The sequence below is a fragment of the Dipodomys merriami genome, unplaced genomic scaffold, assembly GCF_024711535.1.
Source record: "Dipodomys merriami isolate MVZ:Mamm:240054 unplaced genomic scaffold, mDipMer1.0.p SCAF_1, whole genome shotgun sequence".
Classification (NCBI taxonomy): Eukaryota; Metazoa; Chordata; class Mammalia; order Rodentia; family Heteromyidae; genus Dipodomys; species Dipodomys merriami.
Window position 1 is genome coordinate 18,938,464 of NW_027202270.1, and position 16,197 is coordinate 18,954,660.

General features: G+C 42.0%; 1 protein-coding gene across 3 annotated transcripts in view; it reads right to left on the bottom strand.

The window, feature by feature from the left end:
* Positions 1-16,197, bottom strand: part of Smarcal1 (SNF2 related chromatin remodeling annealing helicase 1) — a 68,063-nt gene that overhangs the window by 7,352 nt on the left and 44,514 nt on the right. For all 3 annotated transcript variants that reach the window (XM_070017594.1, XM_070017578.1, XM_070017586.1), the window contains 3 exons: positions 14,767-14,982; positions 10,518-10,588; positions 4,909-5,011 (listed from right to left, as the gene is read on the bottom strand). In XM_070017594.1, the coding sequence (XP_069873695.1) occupies positions 4,909-5,011; positions 10,518-10,588; positions 14,767-14,982 (390 nt within the window). The remainder of the gene's footprint in view (positions 1-4,908; positions 5,012-10,517; positions 10,589-14,766; positions 14,983-16,197) is intronic.

A 16,197-nucleotide genomic window follows, 5' to 3' on the forward strand; every position in this document is an offset into this window, starting at 1 on the left:
TAGTTTGGGGCACTACATATAAAGAAGCTGGGGCTGGGCACCAGTGGCTCACATCTGTAATCCTAGCTCTTCAGGAGGCTGAGATCTGAGGATTGAGGTTCAAAGCCAGCCCAAGGCAGGAACATCCTATTAACCACCAGAAAACCAGAAGTGGTACTGTGGCCCATGTGGGAGAGCACTAGCCTTGAGCTGAAGAGCTGAGGACAGCGCCCAGACCCAGAGTCCAAGTCCACAACTGACCAAAAAAAAAAAAAAATCCAGGAATGGTTATGATCAGATTATTGTGTGAGCATTAAATTTTCCTTTCTATCAGATAAATACCCAAGAAGCTGGATTGTATGTAACTATATGTTCAGCTTAGCTATGTTTTTTTGTTTTTTTTGTCAGTCGTGGGGCTTGAACTCTGGGCCTGGGCACTGTCCTTCAGCTCTTCAGCTCAAGGCGAGCGCTCTACCACTTGAGCTACAGCGCCACTTCCGGTTTTCTGGTGGTTTATTGGAGATAGGAGACTCACAGTCTTTCTTGCCCGGGCTGGCTTTGAACCGTGATCCTCAGATCTCAGCCTCCTGAGTATAGCTTAGCTATGTTAAGGAACATTTACATTCACCTTTCAAATGGTAAAACACTAGAAGGAAAACAAATAGTAAACATAACAGTTTATTTTATTTTCTGTCCTTCTTTTCTCAGTGTTTATGGCACATAGTTTAAATTTTTATTATTATTATTATTATTTGTCGGTTTGGGGGCCTGAACTCTGTACCTGGGCACTGTCCCTCAGCATTTCAGCTCAAGACTAGCATTCTACCACTTGAGCCACAGAGCCACTTCTGGCTTTTTCTGCTTATGTGGTGTTGAGGAATCAAACCCAGGACCTCATGCATGCAAGGTAAGCACTCTACGACTTAGCCACCTACCCAGCCAAATTAAAATTTTTATTTCCAGTTTTTTTACAACAAATATCATATTTTGACTAAGCTACTAGCAAGTTTTCCAAGTTTGGTTTTTACTGGTTCTAATTTATTATGTGTCAATAGTATAACTGTTTTTCTATTTCTGCTGTTTTAGAGGGTTTCCAGTTTTTTCCCTCAAAGGAAGGGTTGGCAGACATCCATTCACATGTGACTATAGTGCATGTATACAATGGAATATTACTCAGCAAAAAAAAAAGAATAGACTAATAACACACACAATAAGGATGAATCCCAAAAAACCTTGAAAGAAACTAGATCCCCCAAATAAACATATACTTGGATTACACAGTTACATAAACCTGTAAAAAAAAATGCAAACTAACCCAGTGAAAAGAGATCAGTGGAAGCTGAAGGTATCTCAGAGAAAAGAGTAATGACAGGGGACTGAGGAAATAGGTTGATGGAGATACTCTATATCCTCTTATCAAATTCTGTGTTTATGTGCAGTGTATCACATTACAATGATGATAGACATGGTGACTCATTCTTGTAATCCTAGCATTCAGGAGGCTGGGGACAGTGGATTGAAAAGTTCAAGGCCTGTCTGGACTACTTAGCAAGGCCTTGTCTTAAACCACCGCCCCCCCTTCCCCCAAAATAAAACATCTCCCCTGCCCTAAAACCAATCCAAGTACCAAGGCAAAAGGGAAAAACCTAATTTAAGGCTCCTTGATATCATTGGTCAACTTTCCAACATAAAGTGTGAGCATGTTATCTTGGTGCACTCTTATCAACAGTGAGCATCACACACATTTTTTTTTTTTTTTTTTTTTTTTGCCAGTCCTGGGCCTTGTACTCAGGGCCTGGGCACTGTCCCTAAGCTTTTGGTCAAGGTCAGCATTCTACCACTTGAGCCACAGCACCACTTCTGGCTTTTTCTGTTAATGTGGTACTGAGGAATCGAACCCAGGGCTTTATGCATGCTAGGCAAACACTCTACCACTAAGCCACATTCTCAGCCTGCATCACACATTTTTAAATCTTGCTTTTGATGGGGCAAAAAAATTATCTTGTTGCTAGATGTGGTGATGCACACTTGTAATCCCAGTACTAGGGAGGCTGAGGCAGGAGAATGGGGCTAAACTGGGCTCTAGGATAGTAAGACTGGGTCCAACTTTTTTTGGGGGGGGAGGTCCGGTCATGGGGCCTGAACTCTGGGCCTGGGCGCTGTCCCTCAGCTCTTCAGCTCAAGGCTAGTGCTCTACCACTTGAGCCACAGCGCCACTTCTGGCTTTTTTTCTTTTTACTTATGTGGTGCTGAGGAATCGAACCCAGGGCCTCAGGCATGCAAGGCAAGAGCTCTACCACTGAGCCACCTTCCCAGCCCCGGTGATTGTATTTTTATGGCTATATATACTGCAATTTATTTAATGGGACATTTGCTGATAACCTTTTAAGTTTCTAAATATTAACAGAATGACATATATCCTTATATATAATATCCTTATAAATAAATCTTTGTTCACTAGTCTGATCATTTATTTTCTTAGGATAAATTCCTAAAAAGGAGAGTTTGGAAAAGTGAGTTTTTATTAAGTTATTGACAAATGTACAAATATACCAAGTATACACAACAACCATGAGTAAATCCATATTTTTTTTACATTATTTCAATCAATGTCTTTTTTTTGGGGGGGGAGGGGGGGGTCCGGTTGTGGGGCCTGAACTCGGCCTGGGCGCTGTCCCTCAGCTCTTCAGCTCAAGGCTAGCACTCTACCACTTGAGCCATAGCGCCACTTCCGGCTTTTTTCTTTTTTGCTTATGTGATGCTGAGGAATCAAACCCAGGGCCTCGGGCATGCAAGGCAAGCGCTCTACCACTGAGCCACCTTCCCAGCCCCTCAATAAATGTCTTTTATAACTTTGTTTATATGCTTAGGAAATCATTCTCCATTGAATGACCATGTCTATATTAGTTTAGACTATACTTTATATATAGTTTTAAAGGAGTTTAAAAAATTTCTTTCTATATTTGTTTTTTTTTTTTCAGGGGTCTGGTTGTAGGACCTGAACTCTGGGCCTGGGCACTGTCCTTCAGCTCTTCAGCTCGAGGCTAGCACTCTACCACTTGAGCCACAGCGCCACTTCCAGCTTTTTTCTTTCTGCTTATGTGGTGCTGAGGAATCGAGCCAAAGGCCTCATGCATGCAAGGCAAGCGCTCTACCACTGAGCCACCTTCCCAGCCCTTTATATTTGTTTAGACTTGCTCATGTCCTAGGATAAGATCTATTTTAGAGAAAATTCCATGGGTTGCTAAGAAGAATGTGTATTGTGCAGCTACTGAATGAAATACTCTGTAGATGTCTGTTGGTCTATGGTATCGGTTAACTTTGCAATTTGCTGATCTTTTATTTGAATGATCTATCTGATGAGAATGGGGTATTGAAGTCTCTCATTATTACTGTGCTGGGATCTCTCAATATTTGTAAGTCAGTGTTAGTTTAATGTGAGTATCCTACTATTTGATGCATACATGTTGACAACTGTAATTTCCTCTTCATGGATCATTCCCTTTATTCACATGTCTGGGCTGGGATGTAGCAGTAGTGCTAAATGCAATGGATGAACAGATAAGGAGAAGGAGGATGAAAACAAGCATAATAATCTATGAACATGAAAACAGAATAAAGAAACTTGAGACTGGTTTGAGAAGGGAGATAAAGGAAGAGAGAGAAGAATGGGGGAGGTAACTAATAGATACCTGTATCCATATATATACATGTTAAAATGAAACACCTTGGTAACTAACTGGTACTAATCCCCAAAAAAGAAAAAAAGGAGTCATTAGTATAAACACATTTATAATTAAAAAATACATGAAGCAAAAACTGATAAAATTGAAGGGCAGAGAGATAATGGAAGGAGAGAGGGAGTAGTCAAAGACAAGCATTTTATTTGTGCTAATGGATGGAATACTTAAACAGAAGATCAACAGGAAATAAAAGATTCGGAAATCATTCTAAACCAACTACATAAAACAAATTTTATGGAATTCTAAACCCAATAAAAGTAGACTATACATTGTTCTCAAGAACATATTGAATGTCAATGTTATTAGGCCACAAAACATATAACAATAAATTTAAATGACTTACAATACTAATGTATTAGCTGACCACATTTCCTTAATAATTCAACACGGACTTCCATTCCTCAGTTTAAAGTTCAGCATTATAGTTAGCAACCAAAGTATGGTAGTATTATTCATATTTATAAAGCGTGGAATCAACCCAAATAGCCTTATTGATGAGTAGATAAATAATAGTATCTCCATATGGTAGTGGAAAAAAAAAGCCTTGAAATTAATACAGTGAAACTTTAGATTTATTCAGTCTTGGTGTAAGATACATAGGTGCTGTGTATGTACCTGAGGTTGTGTGTTTAATGTAACATCACTGCAAAGGATGAAGGAAGACAACAGGAAATCCATGGTCCTAAACTTTAACCAAGAGTGAAAGTACAGTTTTAACAAACACCCTTAGAGATCCCTGTGGATTTTCCTGTGTACTTTGGTCTGCACACTGCTATGTATAATTCATAAAAGATAATAGTAAAGAGAAACAAAAGAAAGAAGACAAGAAGACATGCATACAAACACTTGTTTCCCCCAAAGAGGACAATGTTTGTTCCTTCCTTTCTGGAAGTTTTGTACTATAAGTGAAGAATAGTGGAAGAGTCCCTGGAGACAGGCCTAAAACAAAACGCTGTGGATGTCTATCTAGGGCACAGGGTAATTGAAATATTCCCTGTGGGGAACTAACTGTGCCCACTTGTCCAACAAGCAAGGACTCTTTTTCAGAAGGTCATCAGCTGTGGGTATGGGAACCATCACTTCCTTTACCAGCTTAGCCCTGACCATAAAAAAAACAACAAATAAGCAGTAAAAGCACCCTGAAATTCACTCAAGACCCAGTGGTTCAAAGTCAAAGGGAGCTTACCTTTCTCTCAAGTTCATTTGTAACTGCATCCAGAACCACCTTATGATGTGCAAACACTAGAAACTTCTCTCTTCCACTTTCCAGAAGGTCTAGAATATATTCACTGCATGGACAACAAAATAAAATGGATTAAACATATGCTCATCTAGTTGAAGTTAATCACTGAAAAGTTTCTACATGGACAGCAGACCCTTCAAGATCAACTGCACTCCCAAGCTTATCTACTCCCTTCTCTAGGAGAGGAATGCTCCCCTTTTTCCTCACACCAGGTCATGTGGACAAGAAGCAAAATGAGAAGCTGCTGAGAAGCCATCTTCTGCCATGTGCAGAAAGACTTCTATACTTTTCAGTCATCTAGCCTACACAAGTATATTGAAGTATCCTTAATGTTTTATGTGTCTATGATATGTTATTGAAACAGTCTTCTTAATTGGATCAGAGAAGGTCACCAACAATTCTCACTTTGGTTGCTAACTTGTTAACTTTGGATGTTCATCTGTTTTCCATATAAACTGAAATATCTTTATAGTTCTGGAACACACAGGCAGGGCATTAAGGGATTTTTAACAGTTCGCAAATTTCTAGAAGCTTAATATTAAGAAGTAAGTGACTCTTGTTGCAGTGGCTTAAGTGTGGAGTCCTAGCTACTTGGGAGGTGAAGATGGAGGGATTGTAGTTCAAGTTCAGCTTGGGCAAAAAAGCAAGTTTGGGAGGTTCCATCTCAACGGTTAGGCACTGTAGTACACACCTGTCACCCCCAACAATGAGGGAAAGCAAAAGTAGTAGAAACACAGCCCAGGCTGGTTTGCACATAAAACAAGACCGTATCTTAGAAATAAAAACACAAAAAGGGACTGGAGGCATGGCTCAAATGGTACAGAATCTGCCTAACAAGCATGAGGTTAGGCCCTGAGTACAATCCACAAACCATTACCAAATAATAACAGTAATAATAATAATAATGAAAAATATAATGATACTGAAGAGATATGCAGAGAAGGCTCTTTGGTTCTATTTTTCCTCCTACTCAGAATTCAGAAAATACAGCCCACAGTTAAGACAGTGGTGACTGAATTTTCTAAGGCAAATGAATATGGTAAAAAGGATCTCACTTGCTTAAAACCTCCCTTTATTTCTCTCCTCCACTCACTGTTTTTTGTTTTTGTTTTATGCTGGTACTGGAGCTTGAACTCAGGACCTCTTGTTCTTGCTTAGCTTTTCCACTCAAGGCTGATGCTCTACCACTTCTAGCATTTTGCTGGCTAACTGTAGACAGAGCGTCACAGACATATTTGCCAAGGCTGGCTTCAAACCTTAATTGTTAGATATACACCCAGTCTTCTTTTTTTCCCCGTTTTTCTTTTGTTTTCTTTTTCTTTTTTTGCCAGTCATGGGGCCAGAACTCTGGGCCTGGGTGCTGTCCCTCAGCTCAAGGCTAGTGCTCTACCACTTAAGCCATAGTGCCACTTGCAGCTTTTTTTTTTTTTTTTGGTTGGTCGTGGGGCTTCCACTTGCAGCTTTTTCTGCTTATGTGGTGCTACGGAATCAAACTCAGGGCCTCATGAATGCAAGGCAAGCACTCTTACCACTGAGCCACCTTCCCAGCCCCCGCCCCGTTTTTCTTTTTTTCTTTTGCCAGTTCTGGGACTTGAACTCTGGCCCCGGGCACTGTCCCTGAGCTTCTTTTGCTCAAGGCTACTGCTCTACCGCTTGAGCCATGGCTCCACTTCTGGCTTTTTTTTTGTTTAAGTGGAACTGAGGAATCAAACCCAGGGATTTGGGCATGGTAGGTGAGCACTCTACGACTCAACCACATTCCCAGTCCTTTTTTTTGTTGGTCATGGGGCTTGAACTCTGGGCCTGGCATTGTCCCTCAGCTCTTCAGCTCAAGGCTAGTGCTCTACCACTTTAGCCACAGAACCACTTCCCTGCCTTGTTTCTTAACATCACACTTCTTATCTGCAAGCCCTCAAAAGGCCTCACTCCTGGTGGAGCTATAGTGTGAGTGGTATGAGTGACCCAGCTAACAGACCCCTGCTGTTCCCCATAGATTAGCACCCTGTAGAGGTTCATAACCCCAGGGAAGAGGTGAGCCTGTGCAGGTAACTGCGGCTCCCGTCCCTAATCATAAGAGCTTCCCCTCCTGTCCCCCAACCTGAGGTCATCCCCAGATATGGCAGTCTTCACAAAGAATATTGCAGCCTTCCTTTACAAACAAATCTCAACAGCTTCCTGTTATACGTAGGGAGTTAGAGAATTAAGTGGACTGTCCTCTAACTAAGAGTTGTAAACAACACTATGGTGGATGGAAGGTACCAGATTTGAGTTCAGTTTGTGAACTGTTGTACTAATAAAACCACATTAATTATTTTGAGAAACATAAAATTTGCCATGATATAAATAAAAAAGGTTATTGCTACAGCATCAAAAAGTCACAGGGCCACAAAAAAAAATTAATTTGGTGACCTCTGGTCCCAGTTTTTGTAATGCCTCTTTTCCCTCTCCATCTGACACAGCTTCACCGTTCTACCCATTACAAGTCCCTCAATTACCAGGCTGGAAGCACTTGCCTACCATAGTAACTGTCCTATTATATTAAAAGATGCCCATGGCTGGGTGCTGGTGGTGCACACCTATAATCCTAGCTACTCAGGAGCCTGAGATCTGAGGATTGCAGTTCAAAGCCAGGCCAGGCAGGAAAGTCCATGAGACTCTTATCTCCAATAAACCACTAGAAAACTGGAAGTGGTGCTATGGTTCAAGTGGTAGAGCACTTGCCTTGAGCTGAAGAGCTGAGGGACAGCACCTAGGCTCAGAGTTCAAGCCCCATGACGAAAGAAAGAAAGAAAGAAAGAAAGAAAGAAAGAAAGAAAGAAAGAAAGAAAGAAAGAAAGAAAGAAAGAAGAAAGAAAGAAAGGAAGAAAGAAAGAAAGGAAGAAAGGAAAGGAAGGAAGGAAGGAAGGAAGGAAGGAAGGAAGGAAGGAAGGAAGGAAGGAAGGAAGGAAGGAAGGAAGGGGGAGGGAGGGAGAGAGAGAGACAGAGAGAGAAAGCAAGCAAGCAAGCAAGCAAGCAAGCTGAGATCTGAGGATTGAAGTTCAAAGCTAGTTCAGGCAGTGAAGTCCATGAGATTCTTACCTACCAATCAGACAATAAAAATCTGGAAGTGGAGGTATGGTTCAAAGTGGTAGAGTGCCAGCCTTGATCAAAAAAGCTAAGCAAGCTGGGCACTGGTGGCTCACGCCTGTAATCCTAGCTACTCAGGAGGCTGAGATCTGAGGATCGCGGTTCAAAGCCAGCCCGGGCAAGAGAGACGGTGAGACTCCTATTCCAATAAACCACCAGAAAACCGGAAGTGGCGCTGTAGCTCAAGTGGTAGAGCGCTCGCCTTGAGCTGAAGAGCTGAGGGACAGCGCCCAAGCCCAGAGTTCAAGCCCCACGACCGACCAAAAAAAAAAAAGCTAAGCAAGAGCAAGAAGCCCTGAGTTCAAGCCCTGGTGCTGGCACACTCAAAAAATAAATAGAGCTAAAAATTGCTTAGAAACTGTAAAGAACTATATAATTTACCATACAACTTTGAAAAAGTATGTATGATGTATGACCAAAGTTTATTTATGAGATGGTAAAATGCTTAGCCTTAAGGCCTGGGAATTCAGCTCAATGGTAGAGCACTTGCCTAGCACATATGGAGCCCAAGGTCTCATCCTCAGCACTGCAAAAAAAAAAAAAAAAAAAAAAAAAAAAAACAAAAAACAAAAACCACAACTAGACAACAAAAAACAAAAGGTTAGCTTAAAATTCTAAGGGCAATGTGTGCTTGTTGATTCAACACCCAAAGACATAGATAGCCCCATGGACCTTGAATTTTGTAGGTCTTGGGCTGAAGGAGCAAGGCAAAGAACAACCTCCTGCCATCTGTTACTTAGCAGCAGGTGAGGAATGCATTGGCAAGGGCAATTCAGATTCGTTTCTATGAGAAGTTTCCAGGTCATAAAAACCACATCTGGAGTTCACAAGTCCCACAACAGTCTTATGAATGAAAAGGGCCCTGCCTAGAGAGTAAAGGAGAACAGGCTGCCAATCAGCAGTCTCTCTTGGGGCATGTGGACCTGAGTGTAGCAGTAAAGGTGGCAGGGCCAGGCTGGTGGGCCAGGGGATCCAAGGGCCTAGTGGGAGGGCAGGGCAGGCCAGGTGTTTGTCAGTTTACCCACAGATCTCTCTCCATAGCTGGTCTGGAACCTCTCAGCCCACACCAAATTTATTTTCATTATGACTCAATCACTTGAACCATAATCCCACCAGAGCCTCATACAAATGTAAAGACAATTAAAAAAAAAATAATGCCAACTGTCTACCATTAGGGTCGCCTGAAGTTCCAACCACAGTGATACTGGAACATGAGTGGGTTTTTCTTTAAGAAAGGCAGCAATTGTGGATATTTAAAATCAGTAAAACTAGAACAGCAATTATTTCTTCAGCTTTAGTTTATATGGTGGAAAAGAGAACTAAATGTGACAATAGCCCACTTAAAAAAAAATTAGGTAAGTAATGGCTGAAATCTCATGTCTGTGGAGAGAGGCAGAGAGTATCCTCAAAAGCAGCTTCTCTCTTTAATTTCTTTCTTAAAGGCAGGTGCCTACAGTTCCCCAAGCCAGGGAAAACTTTGCTGGGGAGTCAGTTAAGACGCATCCTTTTATTTTTCCTATTTCATTTTTTTTTCAGAGCAAGTTTCATGTTTTTGCCTGGGCTGGCCTTAGACCTCAATCCTCCTGTCTGAACTTCCCTAGAAGTTGAGATCCTCAGGCATGTGCATCAAATCCAACTAATTTTTGAGATAGGGACTTTTGTTGAGGCAGGCTTCTAACCACAGTCCTCTTATTTATTTATTTATTTATTTATTTATTTGTCAGTTGTGGGGCTTGCACTCACGGGCCTAGGTGGTGTCCCTGAGCTTTTTCATTCAAAGCTAGCACCCTACTACTTTGAGCCACAGCTCCGCTTTCGGTTTTCTGGTTGAAGATATTAGTCTCATGGGGACTCTTCTGCCTGGGCTGGCTTTGAATCACAATCTTCAGATCTCAGCCTCCTGGGTAGCTAGGATTAAGGATGTGAGCCTTCAGTACTTGGCCATCGTCCTATTATTTTTGCCTCCTAAGTAGCTGAGGTTACAGGTGCTTACCATTATATCTAACCCCTCTACCCTCTTTCTAAGTCACAGTACCCTCTTGGGTTGAGAAAGGCTTGTTAGAGACTCCAACTACAGCCCAGGTGTGGCTCCAGTAACAGGGTGATTATGCATCCCAGGTGTGGCTCCAGTAACAGGGTGATTATGCATGGTGGATGGTGAGTTCATGGAGACTAAACTGATTTTCCAAGCAGCTATAATTCTAAACTCTACTCAATTCCTTTTTTTTTTTTTCCAGCCAGCACCAGAGTTTGAATTCAGGGCCCTGAAGTTGCTCAGTTTCCTTGTTTGGCTAGCATTCTACTACTTGAGCACATCTCCGGCGTGCTGGTCAACTCTCAGAGCAGTAAAATGATTCTGGCAGACTGATAGGGGTAACAGAGACGAGAGAGAGAGAATGACAGGTGGACACTTGGTAAGTACTCACATGACACATGGGACTTTGGCTTCAGCAGTTCTGTTGAAGAAGACAATGAGGGCTTCTTTCTGCTGCTGTTTCTGTTGAAAGAGGAGGAGAGCTGAAAGGTGTCCTGTGAGAACTCTGACAAGCTGACTCAACTGTGGCTACCCTGAGCTTCCCAACAGCCACCAGTTTATGGGGAGAGACCCTAGCACTGACACTTGACCTATCTGCTCGCTTTGCCCAGGTGAGAGGAACTGCTCTGGTTTTCTCTCTAGAGCCAACATTCCAGATCCTCAGTCATTCCCGTAACAGCTGCATGGACCTAAGGAGACAAGGATCATGAAAGCTCTTCTGGAAAGCATTTCATCCCCCTGGGATTCAGAATTTACTCTTTAAGAGTATATTCATGAGCTAGAACTATATGTGCACAAATCTATACACAAGCTACTCTGTCAGTGTGGTGTTACTCAGGGGAGTAAGGGAGTGATGACAACTTCAAGATCCAACTAAATAAGTGGGAGAGGCAAAGTTCTAACACTGCCAGGTGAGCAAAGACTAAGACATTGGGTTTGAAGAACACTTAATAACATGGGCAGGTGTTCACAACAGTCTGTCACTGGTTTCCTTGCTCACTTAATGCATATTTGCATGGTCCCAATTCTTCTCTTGAAATGCAGACACTGTTTGCATGTATTCTGCATATAATAGAACATGGTTTTACTGAGTGATATGTTTTACATATAAATATGCATTATAGGTATATGCAAATATGTAGGAATATTTATATATAGTCACATAAGGCATATTTTATAGAGAAATTATAGACATTTAAAGCAAAATACACATATACAAGCATTTCAGAAAAACACCCAAATGCTATATTCTAAATTATATGGCTGCAAAGATAATTATTTTTTTGTAGTAAAGAAATAAAAATAACAGCTAATGCTATTAGCTGCAGTGTGTAAAGGCTATGTACTGAGTTCTAACTCAGTAATGAAGATGGCTTTGAAGACAGCACAATGATCTCATCTCCATTTGCAGACATGGAAAAATGAAAGTAGAAAAGACACATAAGCTGATGCCACACTGTTTCTAAAGGCAGAACTAGAATTTTTCTCCCCCCCAGCCCTGTGTGTGTGTGTGTGTGTGTGTGTGTGCGTGTGTGTGTGTGTGTGTGCGCGCGTGTGTGTGTGCACATGTGTTACTGGGGCTTGAAACTCAGGACCTAAGCAGTCTCTTAGCTTGTTGTTCAAGGCTAGCAGTCTACCACTTGAACCCCAGCTCCATTTCTGGCTGATTGATGGTTAACTGAAGATAAAAGTCTTATGGACTTTCCTGCCTTGGCTGGTTTCAAACCTCAATCCTCAGAGCTCAGCCTCCTGAGGAGCTAGGATTACAGGTGTGAGCCACCAACACCTGACAGAACCAGAAATCAATGTGGTCTTGGGAGCTCAAGTATATGGGCTTAGACCCTGATGGTGAGAGTTAAATAACTGAAACACAGAAAGCATCATCCCCAGCATGTAGCAAGCACTCAATGGTTCCTTACTGTAAGTACCTCTCCTTTTTTCTCTGAGAATTGGATACAAAGTCTTCTGTTTGTTGGGCAGGTGCTCTACCACTTGAGTCACACTGTCAGCCCTAAATTTAAATTATTTTTCAGATAGTATCATGTTTTTGCCAGGGATCCTATCTAACCCTCCGCAGTATCTTGGATTTCAGAGGTACACTACCATGCCAGGCTTGTTGTGGGACAGAGTACTGTTAACTTTTTGCTTGGGCTGACCATAAACTGTGATCCTCCCTAATCACTCCGCCTTCTGAAGAGCAGAACTTACAGGTAGGAGCCCCTGCACCAGGCCTTCAACCTATTTATTTTTTAGATTTTATAGAATAGATATCTACTGCATTATAAGCAACTACTTTTTCTTTCTTTCTTTCTTTCTCTGTTTCGGAAATGCTGAGGACCAAACCCAAGGTTCTCAACCTGCTAAGCAGGTGTTCTCCCACTGCCCTACATCCCCAAACCTATGGATTTTTAATGTAGGAGGAATTATAATAGTGTTATCTTAAAAAGAAAAGGAACACTTTCCAAGTTGGGTAGATATCTCATATTAATGATCTCCCCCCCCCCACTTTTTTTTTTTAGCTGTGAGCAAGAAAATTTTAAATAGCCTGTATTCTTTGTTCCTGCTTCCTAGACTTTGGTTAAATTAGATGTATTGGAGTTTTTAAACTTTTTTTTTAAATGGAATGTCATATGTCATGAGTGAACTGACTGTCACCAGGAAGTCTGAGTGGACATGATCTTTTTTTCTGCTCCTGCTTTTGCTGATCAAAAACTGCTTTAGACAAAAAGACAATTACAGGCAGCCTTTCCTTAGCCTTTGAAGAGAGACCTATTATTTCAGCTGAAAAAAATGAGAAAAAGCCTTCATTATAACCTAGATTATAAACTGGCTACCTTTTTATGATTTAAAGCTTCCCCCCACACTCTGTGTTCCCACCTCTCATACCTGTCCCTCTCCTAACGCTTCTTCTTCTTTTTTTTTTAAATGGAAAGGTACAAAGAATCATTTCTTGACAGGCAGGTCAGCAGTGCTTGGTGGAGCTGCCATGACATACAAAAAAGAGAAACTTGGGGCTAAAAATTAATTATTAACTATAGCAAGATGGATTTCTTATTTGACTAAAACCATAAAACCACGATTCTCCATTTAACTTTGAACTCAGGATTTCCTAGCTGGTCAGAGTCTGGAAGGAATGCCTACAGGTATCGAGTCCAATCTTGACATTATGATACTGGTTCCTCAGCCACTACTATCACCCTTTATATTTGGTCCTTATTCATCAGTTCTTGTCCGGTGCTATTCACTATTGGACAGAAGTCAGCAGATATTAAAAGTTTAGGAAAAGATGATAAGAAAAAAATTTTAATTGAGATGAAAATTTCTATTCACTGGAATTTTAACTCCCATCAGACGAGGAGGACTGAACTATTTTTACAACAGCACCTTGCTTCTCCCCATGATTCTGCTGAAGTTGAAGAACAATGTTCTACAGGTCCACAGTAAAGGTCTACAGCAAAGAGATTGTGCTTACCCTATTTACTTGGAATCATCCAGGTTAGTATATGTAATATAGTATAAATTAAATACAGTGTAACAATTTACCAATGCATTTTCTTCTTAAAAGTGATGGGTTAGTTTTACTTATGGTAAAAATGACACTAAAAATTTCATGCATTGTGTCTCCTGTTATTTTTATTTATTTTGCAATCTCCTACAAAGCTGAGACCTTATTGATATTTAAGCTTCTTTATGAAATAAATAATATGAGGCTCAAATAATGCTTTGTGATAATGGCAAACATCTGATTATTGCCTGACCAATGAGAATAACACCAGGGCAAGAAGGTTATTACCCTAAGAGACACAAATGGAGCTGGAATAGTAAAATAACTGTTTTGAAAAGGTGAAAGTAGAAATAGCCCTAAGGGGCTAGGAAGGTGGCTCAGTGGTAGAGTGCTTGCCTTGCATACATGAGGTCCTGGGTTCGATTTCTCAGAACCACATAAGCAGAAAAAGCCGGAAGTGGCACTTGTGGCTCAAGTGGTAGAGCACTAGCCTTGAGCTGAAGAGCTGAGGGACAGTGCCCAGGCCCAAAGTTCAGGCTCCACGACTGACCCTCCCCCCTCCCCCAAAAAAAGAGGCCTAACCCTAAATTACAGGGACAAGAATCTTGGCTCTAGCCCTGCCTCTACTGTAGAATAGAAATAAGACCCTGGCATCCTGTGAGCCTTGGTTTCCCTCTCTGTAAAATGGACCTGCCAACTTCCTGCCAGCCATTATTAGATGACTTAAGGATTTCCAAGGTTTAAGAGGGTTCAAAAACTCTGCTTTGGGACCCATGTCCATTTGTTATCTTGACTGGTGCCAATGCACAGGTGTGACCTGAGGGGTAACTTAAGTACCCACTAGATGGAGCCCTAATGGTCTTAACTGCTACCATACTGAGGCAGCCTCAGTGTACTCTGAAGATAAATTTCAGCTTTCTGTCAGAATACACATGTATATCACCATCTTGCTTCTCCCCTGAGGTTATTTTTATGACAATCTGACACCAGTCATCAAGGAAGGGCTGGCTGTTCTTGCCTGGGTGCAGCAAGTGTGGAAAGGCAAGGTGAGAACCCTGGGCCATTTTCACAGAGTTGTTCAGAAAGGAACACCTGTCTGCATCCATTTCCAGCCTGTCTCCAGGCCAGAACTTACAGTTTTGTCAGTGGTCATTTCCTTGGCTGCTGCATCCAGGGCAGCCCTGGCCCTGGCGCTGATCTGTCCTGGGGCAACTACTACCATCTTGCGCTGTTTGGCAGGCAGTTGGGAAAGGACGTCAGATTTGAGGCGGCGCAGCATGAAGGCTTCCTCCAGCAGGAGCTTCAGCTCTCCCAGGTTGGAGGAGCCCGAGTAGTCCCAGCCCCAGGATAGCTGAGGAGAAATGAGATTGCGTTAGACTGTTTGCTCCAGGCAGGGTGCTTTTCTCATCACCACCCAGGTGGTGATGAGGAGAAATTAGCCCCAGATAAGATAAATAAGGGAAGAAAGGTGGGGAAAAAACAGCCAGGAGATCATAAAAATGACACGGCAGGGCATCCTAAAGTTTGGCATCAACTTTTCCAGCTGCAAATGCAGAACTTCAGAAGATTAGATGTTTATTTTATTTTATGTATATATATATTTTTTTGCCAGTCCTGGGGCTTGAACTCAGGGCCTGGGCACTGTCCCTGAGCTGCTTTGTGCTCAAGGCTTGCATTCTACCACTTGAACCACAGTGCCACTCCTGGCTTTTTCTATTTATGTGGTACTGAGGAATCGAACCCAGGGCTTCATGCATGCTAGGCACACACTCTACCACTAAGCCACATTCTCAGCTCAGATTAGGTATATATTAAAAAATAAAAAAAATAGCTTTCAGACTATTCCTATATACTAAATACAGAAAGAAATTCTCCTCAAGGTGAATCCTACAGACTCCATTACATTGTGTCATAAACAACATCTGAAACATCTTTATTTGATGGGATTTCTGGGGATCAAAAAAATTTATAGAAGTGGGGGCTAGGAAGGTGGCTCAGTGGTAGAGCACTTGCCTTGCATGCCTGAGGCCCTGGGTTCGATTCCTCAGCATCACATAAGCAAAACGAAAAAAGCCCGAAGTGGCACTGTGGCTCAAGTGGTAGAGCGCTAGCCTTGAGCTGAAGAGTTGAGGGACAGCGCCCAGACCCAGAGTTCAGGCCCCACGACCGGACACCCCAAAAAAAAAATTTATAGAAGTGGTGCTGTGGCTCAAGTATAGATTACTAGCCTTGAATAAAAGAAGCTCAGGGACAGTATCCAGGCCCTGAGTTCAAGCCCCAGGACTGGCAAAAACAAAAAACTATTTATTTCTCATTGTGGATCACAGCAACCCAATCAAATCCAACTGCAGTGTTACTGTGGTAAACGGTGGTTGGGGTTGGTTTGACTAGGTCATCCAGGAGGGCTAGCAGTCCTTCACAACCTGCTTTCCCCAAACAGCAGCTCCTAGGAAGCAGTGAGCGCAAATGCCTATTTCCTGTCATGCAGGTAGAGAAGATGTAGCTCAGTGGTTGAGTACATCTAGCATGTGTGAGGCCCCAGGCTCCATTCAGCACCATACTATAC